Genomic DNA, 16,851 nt, shown 5'->3' with positions numbered 1-16,851 from the left:
CACGCCTCTGCATTCTCTTTACCCGTCTTCTTCTTCCTCCGCTGCTCTCGCTCTTTGTCTCTGCATCGCTTTACACTCAACCCCCATCTCTCCATCCTTCGCTTCATTTGAACCTGGCGCCCACTGTTTGTAGAAAGTCCTCCCCGAGTCTCGACCTCCCTCATCCGTCGCTTATCTACCAAGGTACGCGTCCCTCGTTCCGTCTCTCCTTCTTCTGCGTTCCGCCAGAAGCACCGCGAATGCAAACTGTCCTCGTTCTCCGAAGGAGGTGGACCTTACGCACGTGCCTGATTCTTCGGTGGGATCGATGATTTTCTCTTGCACATTTGCCTCTCTGTTTCTGGATCATTCGCAAGTTCTCGAAAAAATGAGTTTTGAACGTGTTAAATGGATTTTGCGACTGAAATCGAATCTCGAGTTCGAGTTCCTCCGTCGTACCTGGGTCATGCTTCTGTAGAGGAACGTGCTTGGTTTATGTTGTTGATGGTCGCACGACAGGGGATGAGATTTCAAGTCATGATTGGACTCTTGATGCTCCTCATCCGATTTTTTCTGCATCCACCTTTTGATTGTTTGACGTTTAATTCTTGTGTCTTAGATGTAAGGACTAACTTTGGTTATGCTTGATATTCACTATCAGCCCAATTTGGAATTTTTTAAGCTTTAGGAGAACAGTTTGCCTGAAATTTTTCTTTCTCTCGATATAGGTGTATCTTATTTCTCCTACATTTTATCCAAATATTTCAGTTTACTAAGCGGGTTGATTCATGTTCAGCAAAATGCCTGGATTAGCCACTGAAGTTGGAGATGTGCATAGCATCACGGATGAATTATCCAGTGGGAATAATTCATCTTATAAGGAAAGCTACACCCAGTTAAGGTCTCCAAGAAGTCCACTAAGTCCGCACAGTCCTCGAAGTGATTCCATTGATCTTTATATCAATCGTGTGGTAGACACCTCCATCGAGCAGTTATATAACAACGTGTTTGAGATGCAGAGCTCTGATCAATCTCCCTCCAGGTCTAGTATTCTCTCATATGGCGAGGAATCTAGACTTGATTCAGAGTTGGGCCATCTTGTCGGAGACTTCGGTGTAATGGAGATGATGAAGGATGCGGTGCCAGAGAGAAGACTAGAGGATAAAGATTGTGATCACTGTCCAATAGAAGGCATTGATCTGACCGATGGGAAGATCGAAATGGGAAGTAGATATAAAACTGCAGTTAAAGAGGAGCAATCATCAGAAGCAAGTTCTAGGCGCAAAGTGCCCTATGAGAGACCTCCTGCTGGAAAAAAGAATGAGAAGCATGCAAAAAGAACAAATGGTTCTTTTCTTCGGAGAAAACAGAGATATCCTGGTTTACTTGGGGAAAAGTATTGCAATGTAGAAAATATTCTTGATCTGGGACTTGACGATGCAGACATTGGACCCTATTTACTCAAAAGAATAAGAGACATGATTGCTACTGGGGCTAATCCCCAGAAAGCTCTTGAATTGGCTCTTCGAGCTGTGAGCTCGTATGAGCAACGAGTTAATGACAAACCTAGTTTAGGGTTGGTTATGTGTTTGCATGTTTTGGCTGCAATATACTGTGACTTAGGTCAGTATAGTGAAGCGATTCCAGTTCTTGAGCGCTCAATTGGAATTCCAGCTTTAGAGGATGGTGAAAACCATGCGCTTGCTAAATTTGCTGGGTGCATGCAGCTAGGTGATACATATGCAATGTTCGGTCAGATGGAGAACTCGTTACTGTTATATACGGCTGGTTTGGAGATCCAAAAGCAAGTTTTGGGAGAGACGGACCCTAGAGTTGGTGAGACATGCCGTTATATGGCTGAGGCTTACATCCAGGCATTGCAATTTAACGAGGCTGAGAAGCTTTGCCAAATGGCTTTGGACATCCACAAGGGAAATGGTTCTAATGATGTCCTTGCAGAAGCGGCTGATAGGAGACTAATGGGACTTATCTGCAACTCAAAAGGTGAATATGAGTCTGCACTTGAGCATTATGTTCTAGCAAGCATGGCCATGGCATCGAATGGACAAGAAATGGATGTGGCTTCAATAGACTACAGTATTGGAGACACATACCTATCGCTCGCTAAGTATGATGAGGCCGTTCTTGCATACCAGAAAGCACTTAAAGTCTTCAGGTCGACCAAAGGCAAGAATCATCCGAAAGTTGCTTCAATTTATGTGCGCTTGGCGAACTTGTACCACAAGATTGGGAAGTTCAAGGAATCCAAATCCTACTGTGAGAGTGCACTTCATATTTACAGAAGGCCTAACCCAATGATCCCATCTGAAGAGATTGCCGGTGGCTTCATCGACCTTTCTGCCATCTATGAGTCTATGAATGAGTTGGAGCTGGCACTCGCATTGCTTAAGAAGGCTTTGAAGATACATGCTGATGCCCCGGGCCAGCAAAACATGGTTGCAGGAGTCGAGGCACAGGTTGGGGTTATCTATTATATGATGGGGAAATATTCTGATTCTTACACCTCCTTAAATTCTGCTGTTTCAAAATTCCGGGCTAGCGTGGAGAAAAAGTCTCCCTTGTTTGGAATTGCTCTAAACCAAATGGGTCTAGCCTGCGTGCAATGTCATGCAATAGACGAGGCTGCAGAACTCTTTGAAGAAGCAAGAAGTATTTTGGAAAAGGAATATGGACCGTATCACCCTGACACTCTAGGTGTCTGCAGCAATTTGGCTGGCACGTATGATGCATTGGGGAGGTATGGCTCTTTGTTTTTAGCTTTTCTCATGATTCTGGCCATCTAATTTTTTTTTTCTGCGATCTTGTCTCCATAGCATCTCCTTTCTAGGCCAAATCATTTCGGATGTTATTGGTTGCTAAACTTGCCGTCTGTCTGTCATTAATGTGAAACGAGATTTTATTTTATTTTTTTCCTTTTTTTTTTCGGGTGGGGGGTTGGTTAGTTTGAGGGGGTGGGGAATGAAGCAGATGGCATGCATTTTCTCAAATGGTTGTATCATCATTACCAAGTACCTTAAATGAGGGCTCAAATCAGGTTTGGATGTCTTTTAATTGACTTATTGGCATTTCATTCATGCTGCTGCTATTTTTTTTATTTATTTAGAAACTAGTTGGCAGTAGAATTAGGTCTCCAAGAGCATTTAATTCAATGTTCTATGATTTATACTTTCTGCAGAGTAGTTCCCCACTGCTTGCTTACCTCACTAACAATCTGCACAGGTTGGATGATGCAATTGAAATTTTGGAGAGCGTTGTCACCATTAGACAGGAGAAACTTGGGACAGCAAACTCTGACGTGGACGCCGAGAAGCAAAGGTTGGCCGAGTTGTTGAAAGAAGCTGGGAGGGATTGGAGCAGGAAGTCCAGGCCTCTGGGGACACTACTTGATACTAACTCTCGTATCTAAGAAGACGGTGGCATCAAGGTACTGTGATTTTGACGGATGTACATTCTTTCATAGGCATGAAGCAAAGTTGAGAGAGGAAATGGATATGCCATCTCCTTCTGTTGAAGAATTTTTAAAGCAAAATAAAGAGATAATAAGAAAGCCACGTCCTTCTGGATATGTAGCTTGGTGTGGCATATTTGGGCGTGTATACAGTTTGATTTTATACTTCTTTCAAAGGAATCGTTGATGTTTTCTTGTTAGAAATAAAGAATGGCCAGGATTTCATTCTCTCTTGTGTGTTGGAAAGGGCAAACAGGTACTTATAACGGCTATTCCACTGCCTGTAAAAATTGACCTGTTTTCACCTCTGGGTGACAGAACCAGAGATTCGCCACCTTTCTAGCTAATTATAAGTGTTTATGGGCTTCATATTCTAAAGTTTTTTAACTACTTTTGTCTTGTTACTCCTTTCCCTTTTCATGTATATGCCTCTCTTAACAATAAATTTGTATGGGAAAAAAGAGAAGAATATGACCTTTACAGATTGTTTCAAATTCTCTTGCTACAGCTTCATGATATACTTAGGTTATTGCAAATTTAACATGAGATGTCTCAAATATGTTCCTTGCATAAGGCCCAAAACTTGGTCTGGACCTCCAGTATTGAACTCAAACAAGAATCAAGCCCTAGAGCTTTCATAATGTCCACATTCTGGTTCTTTTCCTGTATTATTTTCCATGTGAATATTACATGACATGTGCTCCCACGGGAGTGACGTTTTATTTAGGAGTTAATGACCAGAAATTATAAAAGGAAAGGGACGATTTTTCATTCCCTTTTCTTTGCATCTTTTGGATCTGACATCTTCAATATTGCGCTGTAAGTTATGGACAAGCATTGGCGACTGGTACAGGTGGGTCAGACATGGAACCATTGAGGATGCGTGAAGCGATCCATGAATTGGCTGCATCCGTGAAATGTATGCCGTCCCAGCTAATTCGATCCTGAGGATCGCCACAAGCATCTCCATGAATGGTGGTTCCATTCACTTGTACCACAGCAGTAGTTTAGTGGATCAACAAAACCTGTCGCCAGATTTCATCAAACATTAGAACACAATCTACACTCCTCAGTAGTATTAATCTAGTGAACCCCTAGCATAAAGCACCTCCTGTTATTGCCTAGTTTTTTTCTACATTTACCTCATAGATTTTCTCATTAAGTGTAGCCTGAGAGAAGTAGTACCCTTTGATATGTGGAAGATTACCTTGGTTTTTAGCATCACTTATCAGCGAGAGCTTGGCTGAATATACGTCGACGTATGTGAATGCAGCCGTAGAGAGATTATTTTTTAGCTGGTCTACCCTTTCTTTAAGCTGCTGATTGAATTCCTGAACTACATTGTTTTGATAAGCGATGCAGCCATTCTGGTCAAGGGTGCCGTTTCTAAATTTAAATGGTAGAGCCATGAAAGGCAAACATCCAATTGGACCGGTGTTATGTATCCAGAAAGCTCTTGCTCCTTCGCCATAGAGTTGCTGAAAATAAACAACGGAAATACCTTTAGGAAAGCAGTATAAAAATTAGCATTTGTGCATTTATGTTAGGCTCTTTATGGATCTCGGATATTCTATGACTGCCCATAACTTACTTGTATTGCTGCTTCGAATCCGTCGAGGATGCCAGGAATTGCAGCGACAATTTGATCTACTGTCATGTTCTGAAAACCAAATGTGAGATCGTTCTGTCCGATATCAAATGTGTAGAGGGCCTTTGAGAAATCTTCCGGATGCGGAAGGGACATGCTGCTGCAATTTTCGATCATCCCTGAATTTAATGCCATTTTTTTATATGTCGTCAGTCTTTACAAAATTATTCAGATTTGTGCACAAACTGAAGCAAATGTGATTATGGGGACTCTTAATTGGATTAATTGGCACATGCATATTACTTGCTTGATGTGCCATAATTCTGGCTAATGAACTGCAGAAAGTTGAAGGATATAACGGCTCACCAGAATCACTCAAATTCTTGTAGAGTTCTGTTGTGCGTGACTTGAACTGTTTGAATTGGGAGATCTGAATCCCAAGATCAAAAGGGCTGAAAGGACCAGGTAGAATGGAGGAGTCTCCGGTGGCGAAGTTTGCGCCGCATCGAAAGTTTGTCCCTATGGAGTCCAAGTATGCACTCATGTAAGGTAGTCCTAGTCTCTCAGCTGCACAAAGTTAGAGAAAACTGATTATGCTTCAGACATTGTACAAATGTTAACCTGTAATGACCTTTATCAAGGCATCTTTTTGTCAAGACAATGAACTTCTAGTAATCAGAATTGTCGATCCTGACTGGTGAAACTAGTCACTAGTGCATGTTCATGTGATCCATATTCTGCTCTAAACAAACTGATGACTCAAATGTTCCAGTAGTCTGCTAAAAATCTCACTTATGAAATCGAGGATGACATGCCCATTGGATAATCTCTTGGGAGGATTGCCAAGGTTGGTTTCGCCATAGGGAGGTGGAATTTGTGTAAACGCAGCCGAGCGGCCTCCAGTGTCCGAGTTTGAATCCCCGAAATTGTAGATAGCAGAGAAATTGCAGCTAGGTGAACTGCCAGACACCAAATACCTTTGTGTCATTGCCAATCCCAAAACCAGCAGTACCAAAATGCTGAGCATTCTTACTAATGCCATGGTTCTTTCTAACTCAACAAGTAAATGATATTTAGCTGTTCGAGGGTAGCTGTGTCTTATGGCTATTTGAAGTCCGCTTTTATACTTGGATAAGAGCAGATGGTGACAAGCGAAAAAATGGGCAGCTCGGAGTTCACATAAAATGGGATGATAGGATTCCCGGAATTGTCTCTAGTTTCATGTCCCTTGACATTGGATAGGACTGGTTAGAATGTTGCATACCCCGGCTTGAGGACTCATTAAAATCATAAAACTAAGAGGCAACTTGGATAAGGTTTTGGTGATACGAAAAAGCATGAAATCTTTTAATTGCAGACTTGGAGTCAAACATCTTTCTTGTTTCTTTGTCTCATGCTTGCATAGTTATAACCAACGAAACAAAGTCGCGGTCTTCATTGGGAGACGAACAAATGGTGGGAAGGTAGAAACTTCTGTGCTCTTTACCTTGAATGGTTCAGCGTTTTATAATCTAGTTCCTTAAATATAAATCACAGTTGGTGAAATTCCTAACGTTGACCTAAATGCGAAAAAGAAGAAAAAAAGGGAACAACATACTTTGCCAAGAATGGGTATCAAATGATATTGATGACCAGATCAATTACCTCAGCACATTGATCTGTCTGATAATGGCAACTTAAACAAAGGCATATTCACTCATTTCTAGGATCGGCAAAGATGCTTTCTCTTAACCTACAGGCTCCTTCATCTCTTTAGATTAGATGATTACTACATCAACTTTCATATTTTCCTTAATATGTGCCTTACACATCAGGTAATCTGGCAAATCCCCAGTGATCTGTCTGTCTGCCTTTGAAATGAGTGATGATTTAGGTGGGACAGGTGATACACGTTTTTTCAAATGGCTTTTTATCATCACCTCTGGGTCTCTTGACGTGGCAGTTTAGATTAGAATGATTTTCAACTTATGTATTGGCTTCTCATTTCAGCTTCTGCTGGTGTTTCTTTTTCCGTTCGTGGTTATGGTATCCAGTCAGCAGTAGAGTCACATCTCCAAGAGACATTGAGTTCCTTGTTCTATGATTTAGTTATTTACTCCATCTCTAACAAATTGCAAAGGTTGGAGGAGGAGGTTGAAATTTTGGAGAATACTGTTGCCATTAGATAGAGACACTTTGGATGGCGAACCCTGATGCGGATTGGAGCAGGAAGTCCAGGCCTCCAGGAACTTTACTTGACACTAACTCTTGAATCTCAGAAGATGGCGGCATCAAGGTACTGTAATTCTGATGATGTACATATTTTCTGTGGGCATGAACCGAAGTTGAAGGAGGAAATACATAGCGCTATTTGTTTGTGTTGAAAGGATGCTCAAAGCAAAATGAAGACGCAACAGCAAAGCCACTCCATGCTGGAATCCTAGCTTATTGGAGCACAAATAAGGTCTGATTTTGTAGCTTATTTTGAAAGAAATAAAGGAAGGTCACAGTTTGTCCTCTCTTGCTGGTTGCAAAGGGAAGATGGGCGCTTCAATGGCTTTTCCATTGCTCGGTAAGCTATCGACCTGTGCTAACCTTTGTGGATTAGAGACGCAATCTAATTATGTTTCTCAAGAGCGATGGCAGAATGATAGACGTTTTATATTCACCTTTACGGGATATTTCAGATTGTCTTCCTACAGTTTCATGATCAACTTGGATTTTGTATCCAATGAAGCAGCGGATGCAAGTTTAGTATCAGATGTCTGAATTCTGTTTCTCGAGTGAGGCCCAAAAATCGGTTTGAACTCCAGTTTTGAAGTCAAACTAGAAGCAAATAGTAGAACGTTCCTTGTGAAAAGTCCACGCTTGTATTTGTTGACACCTAAATTTTGACTTTTTTTTTAATCATTTTCTGCATAAAAATTAGAACTACTTTAGTTCTAAACAAAAATAATTGTTTCATATTTACTTTTATCATTCATGCATTTACATTAGCATTTATCCGTATTGGCGGTGCGGGATAGATTCAATTTGACAGGCGATTTGAACCTAAATTGGCAGATAAATTTTTTGGGAAATTCATGAATACGTGTCGAAAATTTGCAGAGAGTTGGGTCTATTGAGATTATAATTTAAGAAAGGCTTTGAATAATTGACCAATTATTTGAATAAAGCCTAATTTGAGCCCGATAAAATGTGCCATAGACCCAAAATGACATAAAAATTCGGCCAGGCCTTTGGACTGGCGTGTACTGCAAATCGCTTCGGCTTGAACCCATTTCTTAAGTTAATTCAGCCCATCCTTTTGTCATTTAGATTGTCAAGGCTTTTTATTTTAATCACTATTAATTGGAAAAGCATAAATTGATCCCGAGATTGCGTAATTAAGCCCGAGCTAATATGAATTTCAACTGGCCCCATATCACTATCTTAATTGCCGAAAATTTCGGTCCATTTTTAAGGAATTAGGCCCTTCGAGACTTAATTAACGTTGTATTTTGATTCAGTGACCTATTTTGTGAAAACTAAAAATTATAAGCCCCAAGCTTGTAAGGATTTTTTCTATATATACTAGGCTTTCTCGAGGGTTTGAAGGGGGGATGAATGTTCAGAAAATTCAGAATTTGAGAACGCATGGAGAGAACACACGGGATGAATTTTCCTTCAACCTTGCCGTTTCTCTATGGACGAAACAGTCCTCGTGGAGGTCTCTGCGGCGTCTTGCCTTCACAAGACCACTGTGGAGCCTCTTGTTCATATCCACGCATCACTGTCGCCGACAACGTTCTACGGAGGATTAGTGAGGTGAGGCCTTAGAGGGACAAATCAACCTTCTGAAGACCAACCAGTGTCCTCCCTCGTGTTCACGCCTCCTAGACCTTCGTGTCTTTGATGTTGGGTGCTCATTGAAGGACCGTTCATACAAGGCCATCTCATACGAAGGAGAGTTTTTTTTTAGAGAGTTCTTAACTCTCCAACGTGTTTCCGGTGGTCCCATCCTTGTCTCATTGGCCACCGAAGGCTTCACCGAGAGCACCTCATCGCAGTCCAAGCGCTTGCCGTATTGTGGGGAGCTCCTACCTATTGATCCTATCTCGAAGTTTGGCGTGCAAGTTCGGCGCAAGTGTGAAAAGGAAAGCTCATCTCGCAGTCCACGTAGTTTTCGAATCTCGGATACTTGCAATATTTGATTGCCCCTTTTTTTTTTTTTGGCATGGATTGTGTGTCAGATTGCATATCGAGAATTGGAAAGTTTGAAAAATTGCCTATCTACTCTAATTTTGGAATATAGCATACCCAAAGTGAATATTGCATATCAATGATGGAATGTTTGAAAATCTTGTAGCTAATCACTTGCCTTAATCTGAAGATTGCACGTTAAATTTGGATATTGAATATTCTTTGAATCCTGCAAGTATATTTCGTGCTTGAATCGGAAAGATGGCGTGGTATTGTGGATATTCTAAATTTTTTTTCGTGTAATCTTATGAAAATTTGAAAATCTCCTGAAGATACTCAAGATATCAAAAATATTTTTAAAATGTGATCGATTAGGAAAATCTCATAATCCGCAATCGCACACATGGGAATAAGTCTATCTATCGGGCTTTAGATAGAATTATTTTCATAGCGGGAGTTACGAATTTTTTAGGATCTATCTATCGGGCTTTAGACCGAAACTTGAATCGAAAGATTCGGCTGTAATAATTTCTCATTAAAATATTTGCAACTTGAATTTAAATTCAATCATAAAAACTGAAAATCACAAGAAAAATCAGAAAAATTCGAAAAACAATTCATGTCTAATTTCATGTCAGAAAATCTCAGAAAATAAAACGAATGTAGCAAGATATGTTTTCTTAAAAATCACGTCTTATCAGTTCTTTTAGAAAGATAGGATTTTGTAGAAATCCTATCTCTTGGATTGCATTCAATGAAACAAAATCTTTTGAATCCATTAAGATAGATTTTAAAAGATGTAGACATAGGTAACAAGATTTTCTTAAAAATTTGGTTTTTAATGCAAATTAAATTCGAAAACTTTAAGTTAATCTTGAAACAATTCACTCCCATTTTCCATTAAGTTTTAATTTTGAAAATACATCAGAAATAAAAAAAATCATAAAAAGAAAATCCAAAAAAAAAATTACACCTTTGAACTTCAAGTCGGAATTCGTCAAAATTGCTAAATTGAACATCTTTCGAAAGGGCATTAATTGAAAAATTAATGTAATCAAGTCCTGAACTTAAAATGATTAGTGGTGGCTCCGAAAAAAATAAAAATCTTGTGCAAAATAATCTTTCGTACCATAAGTCACGATTTGGTAGAACTTGGGAGAGTTCGAACTAGATTGATTAATCTAATTAATTAATTTAGTAATCCATTGACCTAAAATTGGAAAATCCGATTTTTAGGTCGCGACAGTATTTTTTCCTTTGTCAACGTCACGGGACATGTGCTCCGATTTCGACCGAAGTAATGTTTAGTTAGACTGAATGGAAGATTTTTGGTGCCGACATCTTCAATCTTGAAATGGTAAGTTATGGACAAGCATTGGAAATTGGCACAGGTGGATCAGATAGGGAACCATTGAGGATGCGTGAAGCAACCCATGAATTGGCTGCATCGGTGTAATGCTCGCTGTCCCCGCTAATTCTATCCTGAGGATCGCCACAAGCATCTCCATGAATGATGGTTCCATTTACTTGTACCGACGTTCCACACCTCACAAAGGTTGGCGAGAAGCTACCGCAGCAGTAGTTTAGCGGATCAACAAAACCTGTTACCAGATTTCAACTATTAGCACAAAATTTAGACACCGCAGTGGTAATAGTCTCATGAAACATTCGGCAAAAAGGACCGCCTGTTTTAGCAGGATAGCCTAGTTTTGCTTTTCTTCTCATTAAGTGTAGCCTGAGAGAGCTAGTGCCCTTTGATGTGCCGAAGATTACCTTGATTTTTAGCATCACTGATTAGCAATAGCTTGGCTGAATATACGTGGACGTATGTGAAAGCAGCCATGGAGAGATTACTTCTTAACTGGTTCACCCTTTCTTTAAGCTGATGGTTAAATTCTTGAGCAACATTGTTGTGGTAAGCGACGCGGCCATTCTGGTCAAGGGTGCCATTATATATGGTAGAGCCATGAAAGGCAAGCATCCGATTGGACCAGTATTATGTATCCAGAAAGATGTTGCTCCTTCGCCATAGAGTTCCTGAAATTAGACGGCGGAAATATCTCTAGGAAAACAGTTACAAAGAGCAAGTTTTGTGTATTCAGGGTAAGCTCTTCAAATGGATCTCAGATCTTCTATGACTTCCATAACCTACTTGTACTGCCGCATCAAAACCATTGAGGATGCCAGGAATTGCTGCGACGATTTGGTCAACCGTCATGCTCTGAAGACCGAGTGCAAGATCGTTTTGTCCGATAGCAAATGTGTAGAGGGCCTTTGAGAAGTCATCAGGATGCGGAAGTGAAATTCTGCTCCAGTTTTTTATCATCCCTGAGTTTAATGCCATTGGTCGACGTGTGATCAATCTTTACAAAACTGTACAGCTTTGGATGCAAAGGCACACTGAAGGAAGTGCAGCTCTGGAGACTCTAAATTGGATTAAGAAGCACGTGTCAGATGCAAGGTGACTTTTACTCACCGGAATCACTCAAGTTCTTGTAGAGTTCTGTCGTCCGTGATTCGAACTGTCTGAATTGAGAGACCTGAATACCAAGATCAAAAGGGCTAATAGGACCCCGGTAGAATGGTAGCGAAGGAGGTAGCACAGTTTGCACCATGTCTAAAGTTTGTTCCTGTGGAGTCCAAGTATGCACTCGAGTATGGTAGTCCTAGTTTTTCAGCTGCAGACAAACATAGAAAACATTTTGCCTCAGAGCCTTGGCACAAATGTCAACTGATAACGAACCTTGGACAAAGAAGCTTTTTATTTTCTCCATATCTAGACAAAGAAGTTGAAGGGATTAAAGACTAAGTTCTGATTTAGAAATCATCACTTATCTAGTGATTTATTCTAGAAGCCGCCTCACATAAGTTTTAATGAACTAAATCAATCTCAGAGCTTGGAATCAGATAGAATGACTCACTTATGAAATCAAGGATGTCATGCCCGTCGGATAGTCTCTTGGGAGGATTGCCGAGGTTGGTTTTGCCGTAGGGAGGCAGAAACTGCGCAAATGCTGGGGGCGGCCTCCAGTGTCTTGAGTTGGAATCCCCAAAGTTGTAAATAGCAGGAAACTTGCAGCTACATGAACTGCCCGAAACCAAGCCACTTTCTGTCATTGCCAATCCCAAAACCAGCAGTCCCAAAATGCAGAACATTTTGGCTGATGCCATGGTTCTTTTACAATCAAAACCAAATGATACAATTCTGTTCTTGGGTTGATGTGTCTTACGGTGGCTTTTCGAAGACTTCTTTTGTACTCTGCTAAGCACAAATGGGGACGAGCAAAAAGGGGCGGCTCGGAGTTCACGTAGGCCGTAATGGTTGGATTCAGCGAATTGTCGCTTAATCCATGCCGCTTGACATTGGATGGGACAAATCAGAATGGTTCCACTGCATAACTTTGAGGAAAAAGCGGCTACTTTTTTAAGTAGGAACAATCAGCAAGACTTGCTCAGTTCAAGGGTCAGCTTATGCTCGGCGAAATCAGCCGATTGAAATGCTAAGGATCAAATCAAACTAAACCAGCAAATGCACAGGCATGCACCGAGCTTTTAGCTCAAGCTTCTTGGTTATGTACACTTGGACGCTGTACGGTTTTGATGGTATTGCTTGTGTTAAACAGATGAAGCCTCTCCGCGATTACTCTTCATCTCCACACTGTCAGTGACTATAACCTGATACATTTGGTAGTACTTGCGACATAGCAACGGCTCGTGATGCAGTAGCTCGAAACTGATGTCAGAACAGACATCCAGAACTCAGTCGCCGCTTCGAAATGGTAATTGTTATCATACATGATCTAAGAAATGCTAAGCAGAGACCTCTTTGGAAAATATTCTGGCGCTGTATGCGGAAGCCTTGGCGGCTTCTTTGATCTTTCATTTGTCATTGCCGTTCTTGAGCTACGTCCATGGCATACTCCCAAGTACCTTGATCACAATTTTAGCATTCTTCTATGTCGTTTTTCTTGTTGCCGTCCTTGTATCTTCTTCCCCTTCTACTTTTTAATAATCATTCTTGAATATTACCGTGTCATTAATAGACTCGTCAAGCGATTGGATCAGGTAAGGTCGAAAATGGTCCGATCCAATTAGACCCATTTCTATGCAATGCAAATCTAGTGACCTATATCCAAGCCGTACCCGACCCGACCCATATTCCCAAAACACTTTCATATTTAACCAAATCTAGGAAAACTCATATATGAATTGGATAAGTCTAAGTAAGTTGTAAACCCATTTACCATCTATATTATGTCTAAACTCTTTGACGGCATATTTATTGAATATAACGAACTCATGTAATATCTTAGCCTATCATTTATTGATTAAGAAATAGATTTATAGCTCATTTTAACAGGTCTAATCACGAATCACATAAGCAATCAAATCTTGTACATGAGATCGAAAGGACCATGCTTTGATTGAAGTCTAAACAGCTGCTGAATGGAGACTGTCTTAACAACCCAAGTTCTCAAAGCTTATTCAAGAAGTCTCGTCATAAAAAGACTCAAAGAATTCTCTGGACGGTGAGCAGTGCATTTTTCAGGCATTTGGACATATGATAGGATTTTCCTATTTTTGGCAATCTGAAATTGGGGAAGGGAAATGGCATGATCCGCTGCGAGTTTGTTCACGAACTAAGCCAAGATAGATCGTGAGACTGCCCCTGCAAGAACTCCGTCATCCCAAGCTCGCCGAGCCCGCTCTCGAAATCCCAAAAGTGGTTTGTCGATTGGTCTCCGAGGGCCGGTTCGCTGGCGTCCCATGTCGTGCGATCCAGTCTCGCATCCTCGTCAGACTTCTTTACCAGGCCTTTCTCGGAGGCCGTGTCGCGAGACGAAGTGGAACATGGATATGTGGGAGTACTCAGCGGTCGGAAACTCTTGGGGGTCGCGGATGTGCTAGATCGAGCGCCCCGCACTTTGACGCCTAGCTTTTTGCTTAAATGAGTGTTCCAGTAATTCTTCACTTGATTGTCTGTTCGACCCGGCACTCTCTTCGCAATCAAAGACCACCTTAAGAAGGAAACACAGGAAAAAATAACGTTGATCAGCCACAAAACATTTAGGAAGTACGCGGTAGATAGGTAGATACATAGTCTTCCTTGTCTGATTATAAGTCAAAATGAACTCATCATGAGTAGATTTCACATTATATAACCTAAAAGACACATAGATTAGTCATGGGGTTCAAATTTTTAAGCTAATATTCTCAAAGAAATGAACTCATCATGAGTAGATTTCACATTATATAACCTAAAAGACACATAGATTAGTCATGGGGTTCAAATTTTTAAGCTAATATTCTCAAAGAAATGACATTTTTTTTTTACGTCAGTAAATTTCTGAAAGCGCCGATAAGTGTTAAAAATTGCTAGTGAAAAAAGTTACTGATCACCTTATTACCCGTCAAATTGCTGATAATTCACCGACACTTTTATGAAAATACCTACTTTTTTAGACAATTTGCAAATTACCGATATTTCTTATCATTAACCAACTTTTGCCTTTCTAACTGACATCTTCAGCTTTTGAAAGAAATAGTTGCAGCTATAACTCAAATAAGAGCCGGTAATTCACTCTAATTTAGGTTGGTAACTTCATATGAAAATCCACAAATTTGTAGCGTTAGTAAGTTATGCAAATAACAATGGATAAATTAGTTAAAATACACTTCGCGATCCGCGTCCTTAGGGACAGGACAACATAGTACAAATCTGCAATACCATCTCATTTGCTGCATAATATGAAGTCTAATTTCCATATAGATCAAGATAGAACCTGTTGCCAAGGAGCTTGTGGAGTCTGATGATGAGGTCTTCTTCTTCCTCGGAGAAACCGTCTCTCTTCACATCTGGGCTGAGATAGTTCATCCACCTCAGCCTGCAACTCTTCCCACACCTTCTCAAACCTGCAAGGCAGAGAGTTTTTCACAGTTTAAGAGATTGAGGAAGAGGAGCCAATCAAAGAGTGCATTCCGCCAAATTAAACTGCTGAACCTGTCCGCTTGGCAATGGTGTTCCATTTCCCCTTTCCATGGGCCTCGACGTAGTCGATGAGAATCTTGTCTTCTTCCTCTGTCCACAGTCCTTTCTTGTGCTCATTCTCTCCCCCCTTTGTGGCTTTTGTCCTTGCCATTTTTGCTCTCTCTCTCTCTCTCTCTCTCTCTCTCTCTCTCAGAGTTACTTATGACTTTCTTGATTTTGACAAGCCAAAAGAGAGAAAAGGTCAAGACAGTATGACTTGCTGCCACAAGAAACTTTGCTCCAACCTATAAATAGGCACGAAAATGAGAGCACGAAAACGAGGGAAAGAGGGAAAATGGGGAAAACAAAGAGAAAAGGCAACGATGAGAGATGGTGATAACTTAACGTGATTTGATTAGACTTGTCAAACGGGTGTATTGGATTGGATCGAAAATGATCCGATCTTATTGATTCATTTTCATGAGATATAATGTAATGGCCCATATCGCTAAAATACTTCAATAGTAAATTCAATTTATTAAAACAGTGATTTTTTTAAAAAAGCTATATCTTGCTAAAATACCGTGGATAGTTTTTCTAATTTTTAAAAAAATTCTAACTTTTTTCCATTTTTTCTTTGTTTCTTTGTTTCTTTTTTTTTTCTTATTTGTCGGGTAGGTGTCGCCGACAATTGGCAACGATCGGTGGCGACCGACATGCCCGGCAACCGGCGACCGAGGGACTGCGATCTTCGATCGGCCACCGGCAGCAGTTGCCAAATCCCGACGAGCTCAAGTTTCACTGAGGCCTTCATAGGTAACATACATTTTGGGTTCAAGTTAAAAGAGGGTTGAATATGGGTTTGATGCAAACCCATATTAGACCTATAGAAAGTTAGGCTTTAGCATTTCAACCCATGTTGATTCATTTTTAAAATTTTAAGTGATCCATAATCAATCTAAGCCCACTAAAACAAAGTCAATAAATGGGTTTCTGACCGTATTGCGACCTTTAAGTCTGTCTACTTGGGGGTCTTAAGTCTTGACCAAAGAGAGAGAAAGAGAGCGCGAGCATTAGAAATTTAGAATGTCAGAATTTATGTATGATGAGCCAAATTATCTTCTGACTCATCAAAAAAGAAGGGAAAAAAAACAACAGAGAGGGTAGATTTGGCACACATCTCAGTGCACAAAAATGAAAAAAAAAAAAAAAAATTAACCAAGCAATTAAGTTTTTGTTTTTGTGAAGATTAGTCCTCTGCAACTCCTAATTAGGAATAAGAAGTAAATTATGCAATCAAAGCCAACTGTGTTACTGTGTTTCTAGAAGCAACGAGCCCCATTTTCACGAGTTGGCGCATTATCTTTGGCTTGGATGCTATTGACTAATGTAGGGATATTACAATTGGTTCATACGATTAATTCGATTAAGTGGCAGCCATATAGACTCATGCCGTCACGGTCTTGTAAAGTAGTTTCAATGTGTGTACTGTTAACTTCGCTTAAAAAAGCAGCCTTAAACAAAATTAATACCATCTATAAATTAATAAAAAAACTTTAAAAATGTGAAAATATCTCACATCGCTAGTCCATGGGATTTATACGCTTCGTATAAAAATATGGTCCTCCTTTATTTATAAATTTACGCTTTTGAATTGATTTTCTAATATGTTATCGGAGTCAAGTT

At 40.2% G+C, this 16,851-nt stretch overlaps 3 protein-coding genes and 1 pseudogene across 5 annotated transcripts; 1 reads left to right on the top strand and 3 right to left on the bottom strand.

Annotated features, from left to right (window-relative positions):
* On the top strand, positions 1-3,987 carry LOC115741273 (protein KINESIN LIGHT CHAIN-RELATED 2-like). Of its 3 annotated transcripts, none has more exons than XM_048284033.1 (4): positions 1-183; positions 776-2,737; positions 3,208-3,424; positions 3,696-3,987. In XM_048284033.1, the coding sequence occupies exons 2-3, from the start codon at positions 780-782 to the stop codon at positions 3,404-3,406; spliced, it is 2,157 nt and encodes a 718-aa protein (XP_048139990.1). In that variant the 5' UTR covers positions 1-183; positions 776-779; the 3' UTR covers positions 3,407-3,424; positions 3,696-3,987. The 3 variants fall into 3 exon arrangements, with proteins under 3 accessions (XP_048139990.1, XP_048139989.1, XP_048139991.1); XM_048284032.1 differs by having other exon boundaries at positions 2-183; positions 760-2,737; positions 3,220-3,424; XM_048284034.1 differs by lacking the exon at positions 1-183 and adding an exon at positions 270-600.
* On the bottom strand, positions 3,987-6,078 carry LOC115741349 (GDSL esterase/lipase At3g27950-like). Its single transcript, XM_048283710.1, has 5 exons — positions 5,829-6,078; positions 5,257-5,612; positions 5,040-5,108; positions 4,591-4,926; positions 3,987-4,455 (listed from the first exon to the last, which is right to left on the bottom strand). The coding sequence occupies exons 1-5, from the start codon at positions 6,076-6,078 to the stop codon at positions 4,273-4,275; spliced, it is 1,194 nt and encodes a 397-aa protein (XP_048139667.1). The 3' UTR covers positions 3,987-4,272.
* A 4,481-nt stretch (positions 6,079-10,559) lies between these two features.
* LOC115741351 lies at positions 10,560-12,368 on the bottom strand (annotated as a pseudogene).
* Positions 12,369-13,560: 1,192 nt separating this feature from the next.
* On the bottom strand, positions 13,561-15,419 carry LOC115741269 (transcription factor WER-like). Its single transcript, XM_030675083.2, has 3 exons — positions 15,199-15,419; positions 14,981-15,110; positions 13,561-14,215 (listed from the first exon to the last, which is right to left on the bottom strand). Exons 1-3 carry the CDS (start codon positions 15,335-15,337, stop codon positions 13,831-13,833), a joined length of 654 nt encoding a protein of 217 aa, XP_030530943.1. The 5' UTR covers positions 15,338-15,419; the 3' UTR covers positions 13,561-13,830.
* Between the last annotated feature and the right edge of the window lie 1,432 nt (positions 15,420-16,851).

The sequence above is a fragment of the Rhodamnia argentea genome, chromosome 8, assembly GCF_020921035.1.
Source record: "Rhodamnia argentea isolate NSW1041297 chromosome 8, ASM2092103v1, whole genome shotgun sequence".
Classification (NCBI taxonomy): Eukaryota; Viridiplantae; Streptophyta; class Magnoliopsida; order Myrtales; family Myrtaceae; genus Rhodamnia; species Rhodamnia argentea.
The sequence above is the reverse complement of the archived record's forward strand: the minus strand, read 5'-3'. Positions and strand labels throughout refer to the sequence as shown.

Bases quoted from the DNA above. Each gene is read 5' to 3' on its own strand.
- LOC115741349 (XM_048283710.1), bottom strand. From the start codon at position 6,078: ATGGCATTAGTAAGAATGCTCAGCATTTTGGTACTGCTGGTTTTGGGA. The intron at 5,613-5,828 runs GTGAGATTTTTA...GTTTTCTCTAAC, and splicing joins TGTCATCCTCGATTTCATAA to TTTGTGCAGCTGAGAGACTA. The intron at 4,927-5,039 runs GTAAGTTATGGG...GTTTATTTTCAG, and splicing joins GATTCGAAGCAGCAATACAA to CAACTCTATGGCGAAGGAGC.
- LOC115741273 (XM_048284033.1), top strand. From the start codon at position 780: ATGCCTGGATTAGCCACTGAAGTTGGAGATGTGCATAGCATCACGGAT. The intron at 2,738-3,207 runs GTATGGCTCTTT...TTACCTCACTAA, and splicing joins ACGTATGATGCATTGGGGAG to CAATCTGCACAGGTTGGATG.
- LOC115741269 (XM_030675083.2), bottom strand. From the start codon at position 15,337: ATGGCAAGGACAAAAGCCACAAAGGGGGGAGAGAATGAGCACAAGAAA. The intron at 15,111-15,198 runs GTTCAGCAGTTT...TCTGCCTTGCAG, and splicing joins CACCATTGCCAAGCGGACAG to GTTTGAGAAGGTGTGGGAAG. The intron at 14,216-14,980 runs GTTCTATCTTGA...TTCCTTCTTAAG, and splicing joins CACAAGCTCCTTGGCAACAG to GTGGTCTTTGATTGCGAAGA.